Raw genomic sequence first — 19,604 nt, 5'->3', positions numbered from 1 at the left:
GGCAGGCTAGGCGAGGCAGGTCCTCGCACGCAGGCGCGGTAGCAACAGGCCGAGGGGCCGGAGGGCTTGAGCGGGGAGCATGCGCACTGGTTCTCCCCAATTTTTTAGAATTGTGTTAAGTGGAGCTGGAATTCTTTGTTTATCGTGTCCACCAGAAAGGATGAACCGTAGAATTGCAGGAATGGAAGGCACTGTAAAGCTAATACAGCTCTTTTTAACATTCAGAGCACTGGATATAAAATTTTTTATTGTGTCAGGTTTTGAGCTTGGACATGATGAAACTCTGACAATTACCATGTTCCACGTGGAATTAATGAGGAAAGAGAGGAGGAAGCTCATTGTATTTCCAAAATAAACATTTAAGCAAATAGGACAGGCTTTACATTCTATTAAGATATTCAAAATTGAGGGTAAGCTTCCATAGTTTGTGTCCTGTGGCCCATGCAGTTTGCTCCTCCTTCCCATAAATTAGAGCATGTGGATGAATTCCCTAAGAATCATCATCCATCTTAGAGAAAAGATTTTTAATTTTATTAAAAAATTTTTAACCAAATGATTTTAAAGTAATAAGCCCGTATTAGGGAGCTTTTAGAGAAAAATCACAAAGTAGGAAACTAGAAAAACATTGTTGAAAGAAACAAACTCAAATATAGCCTTCGCTCTTATTTTGGGGGTATTTTCTTCCAGAATTCTTATAAAGATTTATTCATTTTTGTATAGTTTGAAGAATGTGGGACAAATGCATCATTGTCAAGTGCTGGGGTGAGCCTGTTAAACATTGAAGGCTTCCGTAAGGTTTCTGTTGATGGAAGAAACTGCAAACAAAACAGCCTTCCTTGGGTCAGTGAGGGTGGCTCACACCCAGAATCCCAGCACTTTGGGAAGCTGAGGCGGGAGGATTGCTTGAGGCCAAGAGTTAGATAACAGCTGGACAAAATATGAGGCCCCCATCTGCTCCCAATCTCTACAAAAAATTTAAAAAATTAGCTGGGTGTGGTGGTATGTGCCTGCAGCCACAGCAACTTGGGAGGCTGGCAGGAGGTGGGGCAGGGAATCCCTTGAGCCCAGGAGTTTGAAGTTACAGTGAGCTATGATTAGGCCACTACACTCCAGCCTGGGAGACAGAGCAAGACCTTGTTTCCTGTTTCTTAAAAAAACAAGGCAAAAACAAATGAACAAACAAAAAAAACCCCACACCAGACTTCCTAGCCCAGAAAATAGGGCTTTAAATGCTAGAGAAAGGGGTAGGCTTCAGAATCAGACTCTTGGCTCCAACACGTTTAACTGTTTGGACTTGAGCAAATTACTTGGTGGTGTTCATTCCATGAACTTACTGTAAAACAGGGAGATCATCTGTTATGCACCTCATGAAGTTCCTTTGAGGAGGTAACAGGAAAATCACAGTATATATAGTTCCTGTACCCAAAAGGTAGTTACTGAGATATTAAATCAAAGCTCATATTTGAATAATGTTCTAGGTGTTACCCTTTTTCCAAAATGAAACAGCAGACAAAATTCTACTGAAAATCAGAGTAGACTGGGCCTCACCAAGAGGGAAGAGAGGCCCAGAAAGGTTAGGGCATGTTTTCTCAGTTAAAGGATGCTTAAATTTTCTAATACAGACTCACAGATGCTGATCCAGTTTCCCTGCCAGTCTTACAACCCACTTTTCTGCCAAATATTAGAAATAATGCTACAAATCACTCACAGTTAAGTATCATAATTTATATATCTTTAATAAGAGATAAAATACAAAATAGACACACCAATGTTAGACTTTATGTTGAACCATCCTGTTAAGGTAGGAATATTGAGAACAATTTTTTGTATCCTTAGAGGCCTATTTGGATTGCTGTTTTAAATTCATACTAAACACCATATATATCCATTCTGAGATGCTGACTTAAACTAGTATCCTGCAGGTGGTTTTTGGTAGCTTAGAAAAGCCAGTGAGTTGCTAAAAGTCAATGTACTCATGTCAGAGCTTTTTTTTCATTTTTATTTATAATAAATCCTTCATTGGACATGTCAGAGGTTTTTAACAGGCTGTTGTCACTGATTCCTTCCTGTCAGTATTATCTTCACAATGTTCTCAGAAAAGACTTGGGGATCATTACACTCACAGTTACTAATATCCCTGGAAGCTATTCTTACAATTCTTTGAAGGATCCAACTTCAGGTTTTGCTTTTTAGAAATTTTACAAAATGACAGCTGCTGGCTATAAAGATTAGGATATTCTACAGTTTTAAAAAAATCTAATATTCGTGATTGCTACACAAAGGCAACCATAATCAAAACAACAAATAGTATCATAAACCATATCTTCTATGATAAAGAAAAGAATTTCTATGTCTAAAGGGTTACGTCCAGAATGGCAAAAGATCTACTACTATTCAGTCAATATTGACCTAATGATGAAAAAATAGTTATTCCATTCAAAGACACATTTAGTTTTAAGTATAAGGTACAAGGAACTGTATTAAAAATCAAAATTTTATAACCAAGTGAAAAACAGTTTTATTACTTCACAGATTTACATGGGGAATAAAGATATTTACATGTTATACAGATTTCCTTTCAGTGACTCAAAGCCCAAGGTAGAATAATTTTTTTTTTAACTTCAGACCAGGAAAACCTTAGAAGGCAAAAACAAATGATTATAAAATAAATACAATTATAGTTACTAGTAATTAAACCAAAATGAGGCCCTGGTTTTCAGAAAGAGTAATCTACCTTCAAAATGTGTGCTAATACTAGATAAAAGGAGACAAAAATTGAAGAAATAAAGTTTGAGGCTTAATAACCTCAAACTCTGACACTCTTGATACGTAGAGAGCCAAGGCCTCTTTCCACGTCACTAATCCAAAGTTGGAAGCAAAATCTTAATCCACACTTAATGTACCTTTTTGTTTTTCTTCTTTGTTTCTTCAGTGTGGAAAGGAATGAATTTACTATGAGATTTCTGAAAGATTTATTGAAGTTAGGCAGCAAGAAGAGTAGACAAGGACTTTTCTATCTGCAATCATCAGCAAGAAGCCAAAAAGAACGTATTAGTTGCATCTATCTTGGGTGATGATCTTCTATGACTAGTAACTACTGTCCAAGGAAAGAGGCCATGGGGTCATCTGGCCTCTGACGTTTCATTCTATAGGCCTCCATTTCTTCTTCCGTGGGTTCCCGCGTTTCATATATGCTATTGTAAGGCCGCTTCCTCTCATCAATCTGCATGATCTCCTTGACGTGAAGAAGACGGGCCTCCTCTGCATTCAGCGCCTGCAGTGAGAGGAAAAAAATGAGTATCACAGCTCTACATCAGATCTCTTTTCTTCAAAAGTGGCAGAGTACCACAAGACCCCACTGAATATGAATTGCTGTATCAAAAACCTAGATTGCCTGAAGGAGCTCAGGAGTCAGCCTTTCCACTGTCAAGCTACAACCAATTACTATCTGGCTCATATATTTTCAGAGAGCACAAAACATTCTATGACATTTTTAGTCAATGTTAAAGAAATTTTATTTAATAACAAAAACTAAAGGAGGTTCATTTTACTGACACAAGGCCACAACTGATGCTTCTGGTAGAGACTGCAATTCTGACTTTTCCCCAAAGGACTTGCTAAAACTTACAAATTATGGAGCCAGAAGGCAATTCTTCCTGGGCAACATGTTAATTACTCTAAAATAGTTTTACAAAAAGCATATTTTTTTCTGTCCATTAGTGATACTTATAAAATACTCCAAGAAGAAGCCAATACCTAGACCTGCAAAATCTCTGTTAAAATGGCCTGGGCAAATCAACCAGACTCTGGACTCCTTTCATCATTTTTAAAATGAGTTTGGAGACAGGACTAGATCATTTCCTAAGGTCCTTACAAATAAAGAATAATATTTGTCATTTTTACTATTTAGACTTCACAAAGTACCTTCTTCAATTTTTCATGTTTCTTTTCTTCATCATCACTATCTGAATTGCTCTTTCGATGCTTCCTCTTTTTCTTTTTCTTCTTCTTTTTCTCCTCTTTTAGTTTTTCCTGATGCAGCTGACAGGGAAGATTGAAGTACAGTGTTATTAATGTGAAAACAAAGCTACAGTGCCAGTTTTGAAGTTCTCCCTCCAGGTCTTAAAAATTCAGGACAAATGAATAGACTTACCTCCATGAGGGTTTGAGGCTTTTTTATAGATTCTTCCCCAGTTATGTCATTTATAATACTTTCCTCTGAATTCTGTGGGAAAATAATATGTAATTTGAGTGTCACAGTTACCAATCATCTAAGAAGAAGTTAAAATTTGAAACATGAGGAAATATGATTTATACAGTTTGACTTGGGAGCTTTGGTGGTTTTATACTTCTAAGAACCAAAGGACGAGTACTTACAATAATCTCCTTCCCAGCTTCTCCAGTGCAATAGGAATACTTGAAAAAAGAGTGACAGCATTTGTATCCCCATCGGCCTTCTTTCCAGTAAGATCCCCAGATATGCTACAGAGAGAGAGAAATTACTTAAAAAGGAACCTAAAATTAGGAACTTTCATATACTGTTGATAAGAGCATAAAATAATACAGCCCTTTTAAAGGTAATTTGGGAGAAAAATTATGGGGATCCAAGCACTGGCTAACAGGAAGAGGGTGGCCCAACCTCAAGTATAAGAAGCAGGCATTGCAGTTAAAAGGTCTTAAATTCTGTTCCCCAAAGCCTATGAAAACATTTAGGATATTTGACTTCTCTTGAAAAATTATGGAGCGGGAAATTCTGAGCCCATATTCCCACTTGGCAAAAATTGGCTATTGCTGAATAGTAGATGCCCCCGTTAGACAGGGTTTGTGTTCTCCAGTTTGTACAGTCTGCCTGGCTCACTTTACTCATATGATCACTGGCCTGAATCCTATAGCTAGTTAGGTTTTTTTACCCCCAACTTAGACAATTATAATTTGGTTACTTTAACACAACAGCAAATGCCAATATATGCTTTATGATGTAATGCAACATAAAAGGTACTGTATCACCCATTAAGTATTCTTGTCAAAATATTTAACTTATGTCAATCAAGCCTTTAGACCTGAATTCCTATTTAGAGGACATTTGGAGGATAGAAAAATAAGTTATATACTACTACTAGGAAACAGTCAAATACAGAATACGAGACAGTTTACAACATAATGGACTGATCTGTTAAATGGTCACTGTCATGAAAATGGGGAGATACACTCTAGAAGACAGACATAATAACCAAATGATGATCAAAATAAACTTCAAAGGGATTCTGACTAAAACAAACAAAAAGGCTTTTGAAGGCATTTGTGTGTATATTTTGGAAAATGTGATTTAGGACTAGATATTAGCTGATATTAAGGAATTATTCTTAGAGATTACTTAAGTTGTTTAAAAAAAGCAATTAGTGTTAATTTTCTTAAGTGCAATAATGGTAATGTGGTTACATAGGAGAATAGCCTTATTTTTAGGAGATATGTGATAAAATGTTTATGGATGAAATATGGTATCTGTAATCTCCAAATGTTTTAGTCAAAAATATGTAAATATGCTATGTGTATATATGTGTGTGTGTATATATATCAGCATGCACACATACATACACACTTAGACAAAGCATACATGGCACCATGTTAACAATTTTGAACCTTAGTGGTGGGTATATAGGCGACCTGAGTAAAATCCTTTCAAATTTTTCCTATTTTTGGTAATATTCCATGAAACAAAATTAAAATGTTTTAAGAAAAAAAAGCAGGATAGCAATGGTTAGGTAATGAAGTTGTAATAGAAAAATACAATACAGAGCAAAGCTAACAAGGGCACAAAATGGTTCCAGTTTAGCACATACTGTGTGATTGTTTATCTTCACATCCTCCTCATACTTAGAGCAGGCAACAGCCCGCTCCTGTCCTTTGATGACTGTCCCATGCCTTGAGTATTCCACGTAGTCTTCAGTCTGGGCTAAAAGCAACTCAGGTGGAGGGGCATCCAAATGTTCTTGGCCACCATACTAAAAGGATATTGGACATTATTCAATATATTTTACAACAAAGATTTGCATTCAAATCTCTACAAAAGTATTTCTGATCAGAAAGAAAAGGGAACATTCTTTATTGGGCTTTGTTATAGAAAGCACAATGGAAAGAAAAACCACCAAATTTTCATAGGCAAATAAATGATGTCTCAGTTGATATTTGTTTGTCGAGTGTGGTAGGTTACAGGATGGCCATAAAAATAAATTAATTAATAAAATAAAAAGATGGCCATAAATTCCTTTTATCTTTGAATACATGCCCTTTTGTCACATTGCTGCTCCTCTCATCCCTTGAATCTAGGCTTGGCCATGTTACTTGCTTTGGCCAATGGGAAGACGGTAAATGTGATGCAAACAAAGGCACTTATGTACTATGGCATACTTTTATTGCTACTCTCTGGAGCCATGAGAATGCCAAGTAAAAATGCTGGGTTAGCCTGCCAGGGAATAAGAGATCATGTGGGGTGGAGATGAGCTGTCCCAGATGAGGTCCCCTTAGGACAATCAGCCTGCTAACTGCTAAACACCAGAGTGAGGACATCCAGCCTCAGCTGAGCAAGCCCAGACCAGGAGACCCAGCTGACATACAGAACTGTGAAAAATAATAAATGTTTATTTTAAACTACTAAGATTGAGGTGGTGTGTTTTGCTGCAAATGCTAACTGGTAGGAAGTGTATACCAACTAAGATAACGGAAGGAAAGGACTATTCTTCGCCGATTAAGAGGGACTCCCTCAACTTCTTTTGATATGAAGGAAAAGAAAAAAAGAAAGAAAAAATAAGTAAATAAAAGAAAAGAGAGAGAAAAAAAGAGAAGGGCTCTCTTTGTATTATATTCCAAATGTAAATAATGCTCATTAACTTGTAAGTTCTCTTTAAGGAAAGTTCTTCTTCAGCATTTTGGGTCAAAATTACCTTTTCCAGGATGCTTTCCTTCTGCTGTTCTTTGAAGTCTTCTTTTTTTACTTTGAAGGACTTATACAACAGCTCTAGCTTTGTAGGATCTGCCTGTAGATGCACTTCAGATCCCTTGTCATAGGCTTCCCAAGCAAACACTAGAGTAATTCAAAACATCTTAATGAGTTGCCAACTACATTATTGCATGTTTCTTGAAAACAAGCTTTAGAAAACAATCCCCAACTTCTTATGAGCTAATATAAAATGTCCTGACATAAAGCAAACACTTACACTGTGTCTGAGCCATTGAAATCGTGTCTCCTGTGTACCTAACGAAGTTATCTCCCGCATAACTCACTCTGTAAATATAAATTTTAAAAAATTGTTTCAGAGATTGATTTAAGGAAAACTAATTTGTAAAACTGAATCTGAATTAAAATGAACACCATCTATAGTTGGGTCAGAAAAAAATTAACTTCCCTCACCTTGAAATCTGTAAATTTAACTTGATACTTACTCATCTGGATTCTTTCCAGCATTGGCATAAGGATTCTCTCTCATCGCTCTAGTTTTTGGATCATAATAGGCAGAATTTGGATCTAAATTCCTTAAGTACTATAAGAAAAAACATTTAAAGAATGAATTAATGTTTACTCACAGTGAAAAAGATCTCAGAAGACTAGTAGAGGAGTTGAACACAATCAATTAAATGTGTGTGCACTTTGGGGTACAGGTGAAGAGACAAGCCAGAATGATACCTTATCCTGGAATGACTCTGACTATATTATCCATAGATAAAATTTAGGCTGGGAAGACAAATATTTTTCAAATGTGTATGTTAAGTTGGCAAAACTTACTTTTGCAATATCTTCTCGAATCCTAAGATTCCGTACAGTAATTCGTCTCTTAGAGTCAAAATTCTGTCCAGGCATGTCAATATCATCTGCATATTTATCTTCATCCTCATCTTCACTATTATGATCTTTTTCCTGAAAGAAGGAGAGGGAAAAAATATTAAGAAAAAGAGAGAGAAGCATCTAAGTTCTTATTTTCCTTTCCTTTCCTGTTACTTGTGTTCTTTAAAAGATATTATTAAGTATTATTATTATTGGCCATCAGAAATTAAAAATTTTAATGTATACCCAGAGAGGGCAAATATTTACTACCGTCTGAGAATTTGGTTCCTCTTCTCCCCACTGGTGTTTTGGAGAACTCTGCATCATGAAAGAAGAAAAGAATTTGTAATTTTATTCTATTTAATCCACTGATTAATAGTTTTAAAACATAGTCAAGAGCACAGAAATTCTGAATAAAAGTATACCACAGTGAATAGTTTATTAGATTGTCTACAAAGCCAGAACATTTCTAGTAAATTTTCCATAATATAGGATTATAATTACAAAACAATATGAAGATTAAGATGACCAAAGTACCTGATACATACTAATTTCCAAATGTGTTAGTCTTCAGACATACCATGTTCATTACACCTTACTAGTTTTTTAGGTAAGTCCAAAAAAGAAAATGTTACTAGGATCATATAGTAAGTATCTTCATAGTCAAAACAACCTCTGTAAAGTTTGGACAATGAAGGAATTTTCTCAGTGGATACAATATTGTGATTTATGGAGAGTACAAAATCCTTGTTACAAAGATACACTTTTCTTCAATTAGAAATTGGTCAGGATACTTTCTAACTCCACAAAATGCTTATAGTAAAGTGGTCAGTATTTCATCATGTTTCTTTACAAAAGCTTCAGAGATAAAAAAGAATACTTAAATTCTTTATAGCATTAGTGAGGGGATGTGGAAACAGGTGTATGTATATATGGTATATTGATAGAAGCATAAATCTGTATAGCTTTTCTGAATGGTAGCTAAATGATACATCATCAAAAATTCAAATATATATATTCACTGCATCAACAATTATACTTGTAGGAATTTATCCTAAGGAAATAATATGTCAATTACATAAAGATATATGTATAAGAATGTGATGTGCAGTGTTATATATAATATAAAAATATTGGGAAAAAATCAGATTAATAATAGATGACTGCTTATATAATTTATTATATTCAATGGAACACTGAATAACCATTAAAAGTGATTCTATCCAAGGTTCAGAAAAATATGTATAATTTCCTAAATTCTTGTGAAAAAAAGGGGGGGAGGGAAAAGGGGGTAAAAATAAGAGCATACATTTGTATTTGTTTGTATTTATTCAAGAAACTCTCAAGGGAGCTACAAAAAAAGGGGAGGCTATGAGGAGGTAAGCTTAGAGACAGGCTGGATAGAAGAATGGAAGACTTTTCACTGTGTATCTTCTTAAGTTGTTTTAATTTTTGAACCATGTCAACTTATGTAAAAATAAATGATGTTATAGACCTATAAATAGAGACAGAAGACAAGTTTTTGTTGTATTATATGTTGTTAAATTTAAAAAACAGGTAATAAGTATGTAAAGACAATCCATTTAAGAAACATGTTGTATTATAATTGAAAAGATATATAATGAATAGATATATGTAGAGGGGAGGGAGATCTGGAAAGATCTACTTTAAAATGTTCACAGCACAGATGATATTTATTTTCTCCTTTATAATTTTCTATTTTTTTCATTTACTATGTATTACTTTCTTTCAAAATCAGAAATATAAGTATTTTATAAAAAGTAATTTTTTTGGCCTTCCCACTAGCTGCTAGTTCAACAAAGGACATTTATGTACATAGCTGCACAACAACTAAGTCTCTATAGTAGAGATTGCTCTACTATACGTAGTTCATCTTAATATTCAAGCATCCAAATGGGCAAAAATCATCAATCCCCTACATTCATTTAAGTATCCTTACTGGGAAAATAAATTACACTATGTTTACAACAAACAACAAAGAATATGTTAGAATAACAAAAATAGGCCCTTCTCTCCTGCCATGTCATAGCTCAAAAATAAATGAAAAAAAAAGAAAAAAAAAGTAGAAACAGGCCCTTCTCTTTTTTGAAGAGTCAGTATAATTAACAATAATCACAATAATAATAGCTACCAATGACCAAGTGTTTAGTATGTGATATGTATATGAGCCTCCTGGGGGGTAGGTGTTGTCATCTCTATTTCAGACATGATAAGCAGAGACTCAAACAGGCAAATTAACCAGAGCAGAGCTGTATTTTATTTGTTTGTTTGTTTGTTTTGAGACAGAGTCTCACTTTGTTGCCCGGCCTAGAGTGAGTGCCGTGGCGTCAGCCTAGCTCACAGCAACCTCAAACTCCTGGGCTTAAGTGATCCTCCTGCCTCAGCCTCCTGAGTAGCTGGGACTACAGGCATGTGCCACCATGCCTGGCTAATTTTTTTTTTCTATATATATATTTTTAGTTGTCCAGATAATTTATTTCTATTTTTAGTAGGGAAGGGGTCTTGCTCAGGCTGGTCTCAAACTCCTGACCTTGAGCGATCCACCCACCTCGGCCTCCCCGAGGGCTAGGATTACAGGTGTCAGCCACCACGCCCGGCCTATATTTTAGACACTTATCTGGTAACTTCTGCTATTAACTTGCCTAATAGGTTACCTCAGTAACTGCTTACTTGGTAATTACTTTGAGTTTGTAACACATACATGCTGAGCATCCCTTTTAGAAATTTAAACTTGAAAACTCTAAAAGCTTATTTATTTGTGCCAAGAATTTGTTAAAAAGAAACTTTTACAACTCTAATATGCATAATATATTTACTTTCTTAAGTTGGTAAGAATTTTTAAAAGGAAAGAAAAACTGGCTATAATAAACTTTTTATTCACATGAAAATTTTTTGCCCAGCTGTAAAATTAGCCCATGTTCATTGTAAAAATATGGAAAAAGAAAAAGTCACTAATTCTACATTAAATGAAAACTGGTATTCTGGTCTTTTATTCTGTGTGATATAATATTTTTTCACAGATCATTAAAATATAAGTGTTATCCAGTGTTAAGGAAGTCTTGAGAAATGCCACTTTAAGAGCTAAGCAACACTGTATCATGCAGATGCACAAGGGCTTCCTTAACCAATTCTTTGTTCCTGGACATTTAAGCTATTTCAATTTCTTTACTATTATAAAAAATGCTGCAACATCTTTGGGGATAACATTTTTTTTAAATTCTAGAAAATTCTTTAAAATGGATAAATCTAATAATTTAATTTCAGGAAAAGTATGTATGTGTGTATATACATTCATGTATTTTATGGTAATATGCTCCCTAAATTGATTCCATCAATTTATACTATGAACCATATAAAAAGTGTCAGTTTTACTCTTTCCCCTCAATAGTTACTTCTCTCTTCTTTTTCTAAGTGAAACGATATAAAATGAATTCTTGTTTCAATTTTCATTTCTTTGTTTAAAAGGGTTTTAACATTTTCTATTGATCATGTTTATTACTTACAGCCTGTTCTACTAATTTTCCTGAGGCTAATTCTTCTTGGAGTTTCTGGGCTTTCAATGTTCGTTTTGCCTAAAAAACAAAAATTTAAATTTTACTTACAACATTCAAATGGCCACTTAATTTTTATATATTTAATAGGAATATGTTGTTTTCAGAAAAGGTCACTGAACAAGGTTATCTCTTTGAGATTCCTTGTAGCTCTGGACCTGTGACTCTCAAGAACAAGAGTTACACACTTCTGTTTGAACCAGGCATCAATGTAAACTCAGCCAGATGACACCAGTGGTAAACTGCAGGGAGTAAGCCCTAACAAAAAAGGACAGTTGCCATATAACTACAGATTGTTGACTCTTGATATATAGTGAACCAGGGTTACTATATATTACAGTATTCAAGAAAAGAAGAAATCCATATTTTCATATGAAATTTTATGATTTTAAAATGTTACCTCTAATACTTTGGTTTCTCTTCAGATTGTACAAATCTTTCACTTTTTAAAATGTTACCTCTAACTAAACAAAGAAAAGGCAGTGTGACCATGGCTTTGAGGGAATGGGGATGAGTAGGTGAAATCATAACAGTGAAAAGTGAGGTTGAATTAAAATAAAATAAAATTTTCTGAAACAATCTGTTGCCCTTCCATTAATCCCAAATGTTATGTGATGTAACTACAAAATAGCTCCACACGCAAGCTACAGTGTTGGGGCCATAAATTTCTGGCCTCAAAAAGCCAGAAGCTTTGCATACTAATCTATTCTCATGCTTCCAGTATTGTTTGCTACCTAAATCAGGCAGTAAAGGACAATACAAGAATCAAATAAAAACAAACTGCTGCCAAAAAGGGCTAGCACTGTTTCTTTCCACTATTCAATACTACAATTACAAAGGTAGCCTATACCTATACTGTACTACTACTACTGTTAAAAAACATGCTACTATTTTTACAATGCTTCAAGACTTGAAAAACAGAGCTGCTAAATCAGAGATACAGCAAAATGACAACTTTTTAAGGACAACAGCAGGAAAGCAGGGATTGTGCTCACCAGATCCACTTTGGCATATTCTTCTACAATTTTCATGTGTTCCTCTGGATTGTAGCCATTCCACCGATCCCTCTTCCCATCATAGTCAAACATCAGTTGAGGTTGGACATGTTCATCTGGAGCTATATTAGTACCTGTAAATTTGGCTCCAACTCGCCTAGGTCTCTGGAAAATACAGTAAGATTTAATCTTTTCCTAAGTACATACAGCCCAGATGAAAATTTCACATAACCTTTACAGAGTGGGCATGAATATATCATGAGACTTTATAATTTATTCCATTATCAGTTAGTCTTACAGCAGAAAGTTTTGTTGATGCTGGACCAATCTGACTTGAATTAATTTTTATTTAATTTGTACCTAAATATAGGCAATTTTAGAAAGAGAAAAGTAAGCTCTCCGACAAGGAAAAAAGAAAGACTCTGACAACAGTTTTCAAAATTCTCAAAGGTGAACTTACCTCAAAGCAGTCTTTCTTTTTGTGTGTCATGGCCCCACAATTTTCACATGCTCCTTTGCGGTACTTTGTGATTATGGAATTCTACACACGTATAAAAAAAAACACCACAGAAAATGTCTTATCTGAATAAGTTGGAAATAACTTTGGCTCTCGTAACTATTTTGTCTAGTGAAATATTTGTTTGTGAAAAGGAAAACCAGTTAGAATCATCACACATTTAAAAATGACGAAGTTTAAGGACTTTAGCAATATAAAATTTATATAAGAAAATACAGAAACTAAAGTTGTATGCATTGTGAATTTCAATACTGGATAAAGGGTTATATATTCTATTTCTACTTTATATAGTATTGCATTAAAGGTTCTTATATTAAGTTCTTAAAATCTCCATACCCATGAGGGTATATACAGGTTGCTTATATACCTCTTTTACGCCCCTCTTGTACCATTCTCCAGATGAGCTGTACTGCCTTTGTTTCTCTGGTTGTGGTCTCTGGTGCTTTAAAGTAGGTCTTTTTGATGGATCAATATACCATGGCACTGAAGAAATATACTGAGGAATATGAGGGTTGATGTCTCTGTAATAAAGTTAAAAAAAATTTAAGAATAAAGTTTGAATAGAATCAATATTACAATTACAAAGATAACCTATACAGAATCTAAGCATGGAAATATTGCAGTGGGAGGGGAGACAGAATATGGTTGCTATTTCTTTAAAGGACAATTAAAAACAAAGAAGTAACTTATTAATATATTATAGTAAAAAAATTTCCAACCAAGAAACTAAAATCAGTGATATAACTGAAGGGGAAGGAGAGCAGAAGAAAGATAGACGTATGTGTTGGTGACCTAAATCTTCCATCACAGCAAGAAGTCTTGCATCAGATAATGTCTAGAGTTAACTGATTAAAACAATTGTGTAGGTATTATTATTTAGAGATGTGAAAGTAACAACCAGAAAAACTCAAAATAGATTTGCAAGTAGTCACTTCTGTGGAGCAGACCAGGTGGGAAGGGTGGAAAAGGACTGCTGCTATTCATTATGAGCCCTTCAATGTTATTTGCTTACTAAATCACTACTGTCTTGTGAGTTTGATTAAATAATAAAAACAAAAATGATGTATAGCTTCCTCTCAAATCAAAGAATGAGAAATTAATAAAACTAAATAGACATGAATTTGAATTCTGAATGAACAGATCATGTAACAAATTACTTACTTTCCTTCTTCATCAACTTCTGCAGGAGCATTGCCCAATTTTCGCTGTTCTTCTAGCTCCTTCTTCTTTCTCCAGTCCTCTCTGGTCATTTTCTTTGGTTCCTCCAAACTCATTTCTTTAGACCCTGATGGGGGGGCAGCATTAACTGCATCTACAACTGCAGCTGACATAGTTACCTGGCTTCCCCTAAGAAAAGAAAGGAAGAAGTCAAATTTACAGTAGAAAGTAGACTTTCTCATTATTTAATGTTAGATTTTTTAAGATTTAGTCAGTAACTCTTTCATCACTCTAAACTTGACTGGTGGACAAGCTCATTTACTTCCAAGGCTTTAACAGCCATGATATACCACTGTTGGCTCTCCATTTTTCTACTCCAGACTTTTCATCTGAGCTTCAGATACATATATCTGATTGCTGACTTGACATCTCCTCTTAGAAGTCTCAGGGACACCTAAACTCAACACATCTTAATTCAAACTCATGATCTTCCTTCTGAAATCTCATTTTCTTCCACTGTTCCCTATCTCAATGAGAGATAATACCATCCATCTCTTTACATAAGTAATTCAGCTTATTCTCATTTTTATTTCAACACTAAGAACTGTTATTTTCACTTCCTGCATATCATTCAAATTCATCTGCTTCTTTCCATTCGCAATGCTACTACCTTAGTGCAAGTTATTACTTTTTCCTACTTACTGTTCTCCTCTGATTCCCTCCAACCAATTCTCCACACTGCAGTGTTAATTTTTCAAAACACAAATTCGATCATGTTATGTCCCACTGCCCAAGCTTAAAACCCTCCAACACAGCACCACCCAAGAGAAATACAATGTCAGCCCCAAACATAATTTTGTGTTTTCCGGTAATCATATTTAAAATGCAAAAAAAAAAAAAAAAAAAAAGGTAAAATTACTTTTATACAATCTGGAGAGTATCCAGAGTATTAAAAATCACTTTTACAAAGTTTTATTTAACCCACTATACCCAACATATTGTAATTTCACATTTCAATCAACATAAAAAAAAATCAACTCAGTCTTTAAAAGCTGCTATGGATTTTACACTTATTTGGACTTGCCACATTTCCAGCCTCAATGACCACAAATGGCCAATAACTATCACAGTGAATATTGCAGCTCCAATGGATCTTATCATACTTACTCTAAAACCCAACATTTTATTTATTTTTTTTTTTGAGACAGAGTCTCGCTGTGTTGCCCGGCCTAGAGTGAGTGCTGTGGCGTCAGCCTAGCTCACAGCAACCTCAAACTCCTGGGCTTAAGCAATCCTACTGCCTCAGCCTCCCCAGTAGCTGGGACTACAGGCATGCGCCACCATGCCCGGCTAATTTTTTCTATATATATTTTTTAGTTGGCCAGATAATTTCTTTCTACTTTTTAGTAGAGACGGGGTCTCGCTCTTGCTGAGGCCGGTCTCAAACTCCTGACCTCGAGCAATCCACACGCCTCGGCCTTCCAGAGTGCTAGGATTACAGGCGTGAGCCACCGCGCCCGGCCAAAAAAAAAAAACCAACATCTTTTTAACACACCTACATGGTTCACCATGGTCTGGCAACTGTCTACCTTACACATTCACCATTACAACTATCCCCCCATTCCTTCTCTACCAACTACAGACCTTGTAGTTCCTCTAACACACCATGCTCCCTGCAGACACTGGGCCTTTACACAAGCTCTTTCTCAACAGAAAGTGCTCAACAGCTAGGAGTCTATGATGCTGCTCAAAGGTGTTCTTTTCTTCTGCGTCTGTGACCTATAGAAAATCTCCACAGATGTTTATGTAATATATGAACAGATAAAGGCCCAAGTATACTGTGAAGTGAAAGACGACGTACAATGGTAGATTTAATCATCTACATTAAAACAACTACTATTTCTTGAGCTTACTATGCATCATCTCATCTCATCTTCACCACATCCTCATTAAGTAGGTCTGATTAACCCCATTTTATGGCGAAGAAACACAGAAGTCCTCAGCCAAGGACACATGCTAGTAAGAAACAAAGATCTTAAACACAAGTCTGACTCCAAAGTCAGTTCTTTAAGCCATTATGTTATAATATCTCTATAGGATATTGGCTTCTGGGCCTGCAATATTAAAACTATAACTGAGTGACCAGCCTAAGTAAAAGCGAGACCTCGTCTCTATAAAAAATAGAAAAAATTAGCCGGGCGTGGTGGCATCCGCCTCTAGTCCCAGTTTCTCAGGAGGCTGAGGCAGGAGGATCGCTTGAGCCCAAGAGTTTGATCACAATACTGCACTCTGAGACAGAGCGAGACCCCGTCTCAAAACTAAAACAAAAACAAAGAAAACAAAAAACACTAAAACTGAATAAAGTATTGTAGACACCAAGTTGTACTCATTAGATTTCCTCGCTGTGGAGGGGCCTTTTTCCAAGTAAAAACAATAACAACAGTTGGCATTTAACTGAGAGCTTCCCGTAAGACACTCTTTAGCGCTTTACAAAGATGGTTTCATTGAACTCTCCATAATACCTCCATAATACTCTCCATAATACCTCTGTGAAGTAGGATCATCCCTACTTAACGCGAAAAACTAAAGCTCAAAGAAATTTTTCGGGCGAGGCAACAAAATCTGTCACCTTGAGTCCTGGAAGCGTCTTTTCCCACTTGCAGTCTAGGGATAGCTCGAGATGTCCGAGGAGTACTTAAAACAACCGCGACAAACCGGACACTCTTACAGTTATTCCGACTTTCCCTGAAGGCGCAGTGTTCATTCCTGTGCCCTAGAACAGCGGCTTCCTCCTCCGTCCCTGGTTCTCGTCCCCTCCTCTACCTGACGTTCATCACTCCCGTGAGAATATCTAATCATTAGGAGCCTTTGATCCACTTTCTGAAGTTACCCAACTCTTCCTCGTCTGCAAATTCTACGAATATTTTCTTACTCAGTCCCTCCGCAGCCGACCCCAAAACTATCCGACAGAAATAAAGCCAATCCCTCAATGTTTACTTCCCGGCTTCCTGTCCTTTTCCCGGCAGGCACTGCGGTAACTTCCGGAAGACCAACACATGCGCACTAGGAACTTCCGGGGGCTTTGGCTGTCCGAGGCCGTGAGTCTCGCGACATCTCCAGGTGTGCGACACCTCTATGGCTCTGCTTACTTGAGGGCCTGGGTTGGGAGGGTTGAGCACTGTGTTTTTCGCTTCTACTGGTGAACTCATGTTTGTTTTAGAATCGCAGAATTTTAGGACATTAAAAAAAAAAAATTAGGGCCGGGCACGGTGGCTCACGCCTGTAATCCTAGCACTCTGGGAGGCCGAGGCGGACGGATCGTTTGAGCTCAGGAGTTCGAGACCAGCCTGAGCAAGAGCGAGATCCCGTCTCTACTAAACATAGAAAGAAATTATACTGACAGCTAAAAATATACATAGAAAAATTAGCGGGGCACGGTGGTGCATGGCTGTAGTCCCAGCTACTCGGGAGGCTGAGGCAGTAGGATTGCTTGAGCCCAGGAGTCTGAGGTTGCTGTGAGCTAGGCTGACGCCATGGCACTCTGGCCCGGGCAACAGAGCGACACTCTGTCTCAAAAAAAAAAAAAAAAAAAAAATTAGTACCCAGAACAGACAACAACTTAAGCCTCACTAGAGGACTATGAAATGAATGCGGAAGTTGGTGACGTATAACTAAAATAAACAGTTAAAATTAGTATTAATTAGTAGCCAGGCTGTGTAAAACGCTGGGGATGTGGTGAACACAGAGTATCTTGACTTCCTCGAATTTACATCAGCCAGTGTTTTCCACTTAAAATTCATAAACTTGCTTGGGACTGTTGACTCCCAATTAGCCATAACCACAAGACATAAATATCAGAGAGTACATTTCCCAGAGGAATCGTAGAATGCGCTGGACAAGAGGGATGGATTTTTTCTAAGATTTGGAGTCCCTCTGAAGGGTTCTGGGAGGGTCTGGGAGGCAGGGCTTGGTTCTGGATGGATTGCTGTTTGTAAAGCAGGATTGGGAGTTACTGGGAGTAACTAGAGACTAGGTGCTGTTATGAATGAGAATGATTAAGCAATTGGGTATCCCCGGTAATAATTGGGAATAGCAAAGCTGCTCTGGGGGCATCATTAGTGAGAAAACTGGTTATTCAAAGAGAGGGTGGTTATGGTTTACAGCTGCTGCATCTTAGAAGAAACAATGCTTCCTGTTGGTGGAAAAAAAGAAAAAAACATCCTAAGGAGATAAACCTTGTACCCCAAACCTTAGAAGATAGAGAATCCCCCCAGGAAGCTGTAGGTGTTTTGCAGATTTGATCTCAAAAATTAATACTTTGGTGTGCTGATGATATAATATGGAGATGTGAAATTTAGAAGAAGATACAGGGAGAAAATAAGGGGTAGGGATAAAGGAAAGAGGACAGGGAAGGGACAGTAAAGGTATGCATGGTTTTTTGTCTTTCCTTTTTTTCTTCACTTTAAGTTAGAATCTTTCCTTTTTAATGCCTCACATAGTCTCCAGCATTTAATAAGCATTCAATAAATATTTGTTGAATGGATGAGTCATTTAATCCATTTGGTCCTGAAATGCCAGGGAAGAAGAGATGATGAACTGGCATATATTGAGAACCATGTGTTTGCCAGGGGTAGTATAGAACCTTTTGTGAAAGAGTAGCATAGGGTCAAGTCCTCTGTCCCAGTTTATCTGCAGGTTAAAATGTATTTGGTGACCTGTAGGAAACAGAAGTTTAAATGATGCAGCCTTAATCTTTTGAATTTATTCCTTTATCTTGTATTTGTTCGATATATTCCCATTTACTATAGAAATAAGGTCATTGACTTTTTCAAGCAAAATTTCTTCTAATATCTGGGAAACTGGAATTCCTTTTCTATATCTTTATTATTCGTCTGATCTTCTTTTGTTCCCTGGCCAGGACCTTCCCGGCAGCTTTGATAAATATATTGTTGAAATGTTAGAGGATGAAAATAAATGGTATCACTATTAAATGATATTATAGAATTTTAAGGGAAGACTACATTATGTATTCATTAGGATCATCACTTTGTTCCCAAGACAGGTTTGTGATGCCTTAATAGAAACAGCATCCTAGTCTGAAGTGTTGAGGAGAGTTCTGCAATTAGGGAATAATCAATCCATTCTTAATCACAAGCATTCCAGAATGACTCAAACGCTGCTGTTTTATCTATATTTCCATTTCTTCTTAATTTTAAATTCTGCTCTGCTAGTATTCTCTAGACTCAATATTGGTTGTTTTCGCCAATATTGGTACAATATTTCTATTTATTTTCAAAACTTTCTACAGTGCCATTTAAATAAAAGACCTTAAGGCAATAAAACAGCGTTATTGGGTCAAGGCTTCAGTGCATGCCGCACAATAATACGGAGAACAAAAAAAGCCTATCAGGTTTTTTGAATGCTAGAAGATTGGTTGTTTTTTTCTTCCCAAGAAACACGCCGCAAACGCCGAGGAAGAGCTTTCTGGGCGGAGCCCCGGCAGCTTAGGTTCCTTCCATTGGCTCTTTTTGGAGACCCCGCCC

At 36.4% G+C, this 19,604-nt stretch overlaps 1 protein-coding gene across 4 annotated transcripts; it reads right to left on the bottom strand.

Moving 5' to 3' along the window:
- Positions 1-2,948: 2,948 nt before the first annotated feature.
- SLU7 (SLU7 homolog, splicing factor) lies at positions 2,949-17,120 on the bottom strand. Of its 4 annotated transcripts, none has more exons than XM_045551245.1 (16): positions 16,994-17,120; positions 14,065-14,250; positions 13,271-13,424; positions 12,847-12,927; positions 12,387-12,551; positions 11,344-11,412; positions 8,087-8,137; positions 7,781-7,912; positions 7,441-7,538; positions 7,215-7,282; positions 6,942-7,081; positions 5,841-6,002; positions 4,378-4,482; positions 4,154-4,225; positions 3,925-4,041; positions 2,949-3,274 (listed from the first exon to the last, which is right to left on the bottom strand). In XM_045551245.1, exons 2-16 carry the CDS (start codon positions 14,232-14,234, stop codon positions 3,095-3,097), a joined length of 1,764 nt encoding a protein of 587 aa, XP_045407201.1. In that variant the 5' UTR covers positions 14,235-14,250; positions 16,994-17,120; the 3' UTR covers positions 2,949-3,094. The 4 variants fall into 4 exon arrangements, with proteins under 4 accessions (XP_045407201.1, XP_045407203.1, XP_045407200.1 ...); XM_045551247.1 differs by having other exon boundaries at positions 8,090-8,137; positions 16,994-17,118; XM_045551244.1 differs by having other exon boundaries at positions 16,691-17,078.
- Between the last annotated feature and the right edge of the window lie 2,484 nt (positions 17,121-19,604).

The sequence above is a fragment of the Lemur catta genome, chromosome 5, assembly GCF_020740605.2.
Source record: "Lemur catta isolate mLemCat1 chromosome 5, mLemCat1.pri, whole genome shotgun sequence".
Taxonomy (NCBI): domain Eukaryota; kingdom Metazoa; phylum Chordata; class Mammalia; order Primates; family Lemuridae; genus Lemur; species Lemur catta.
This window is presented reverse-complemented; position numbering and strand designations above follow the sequence as displayed.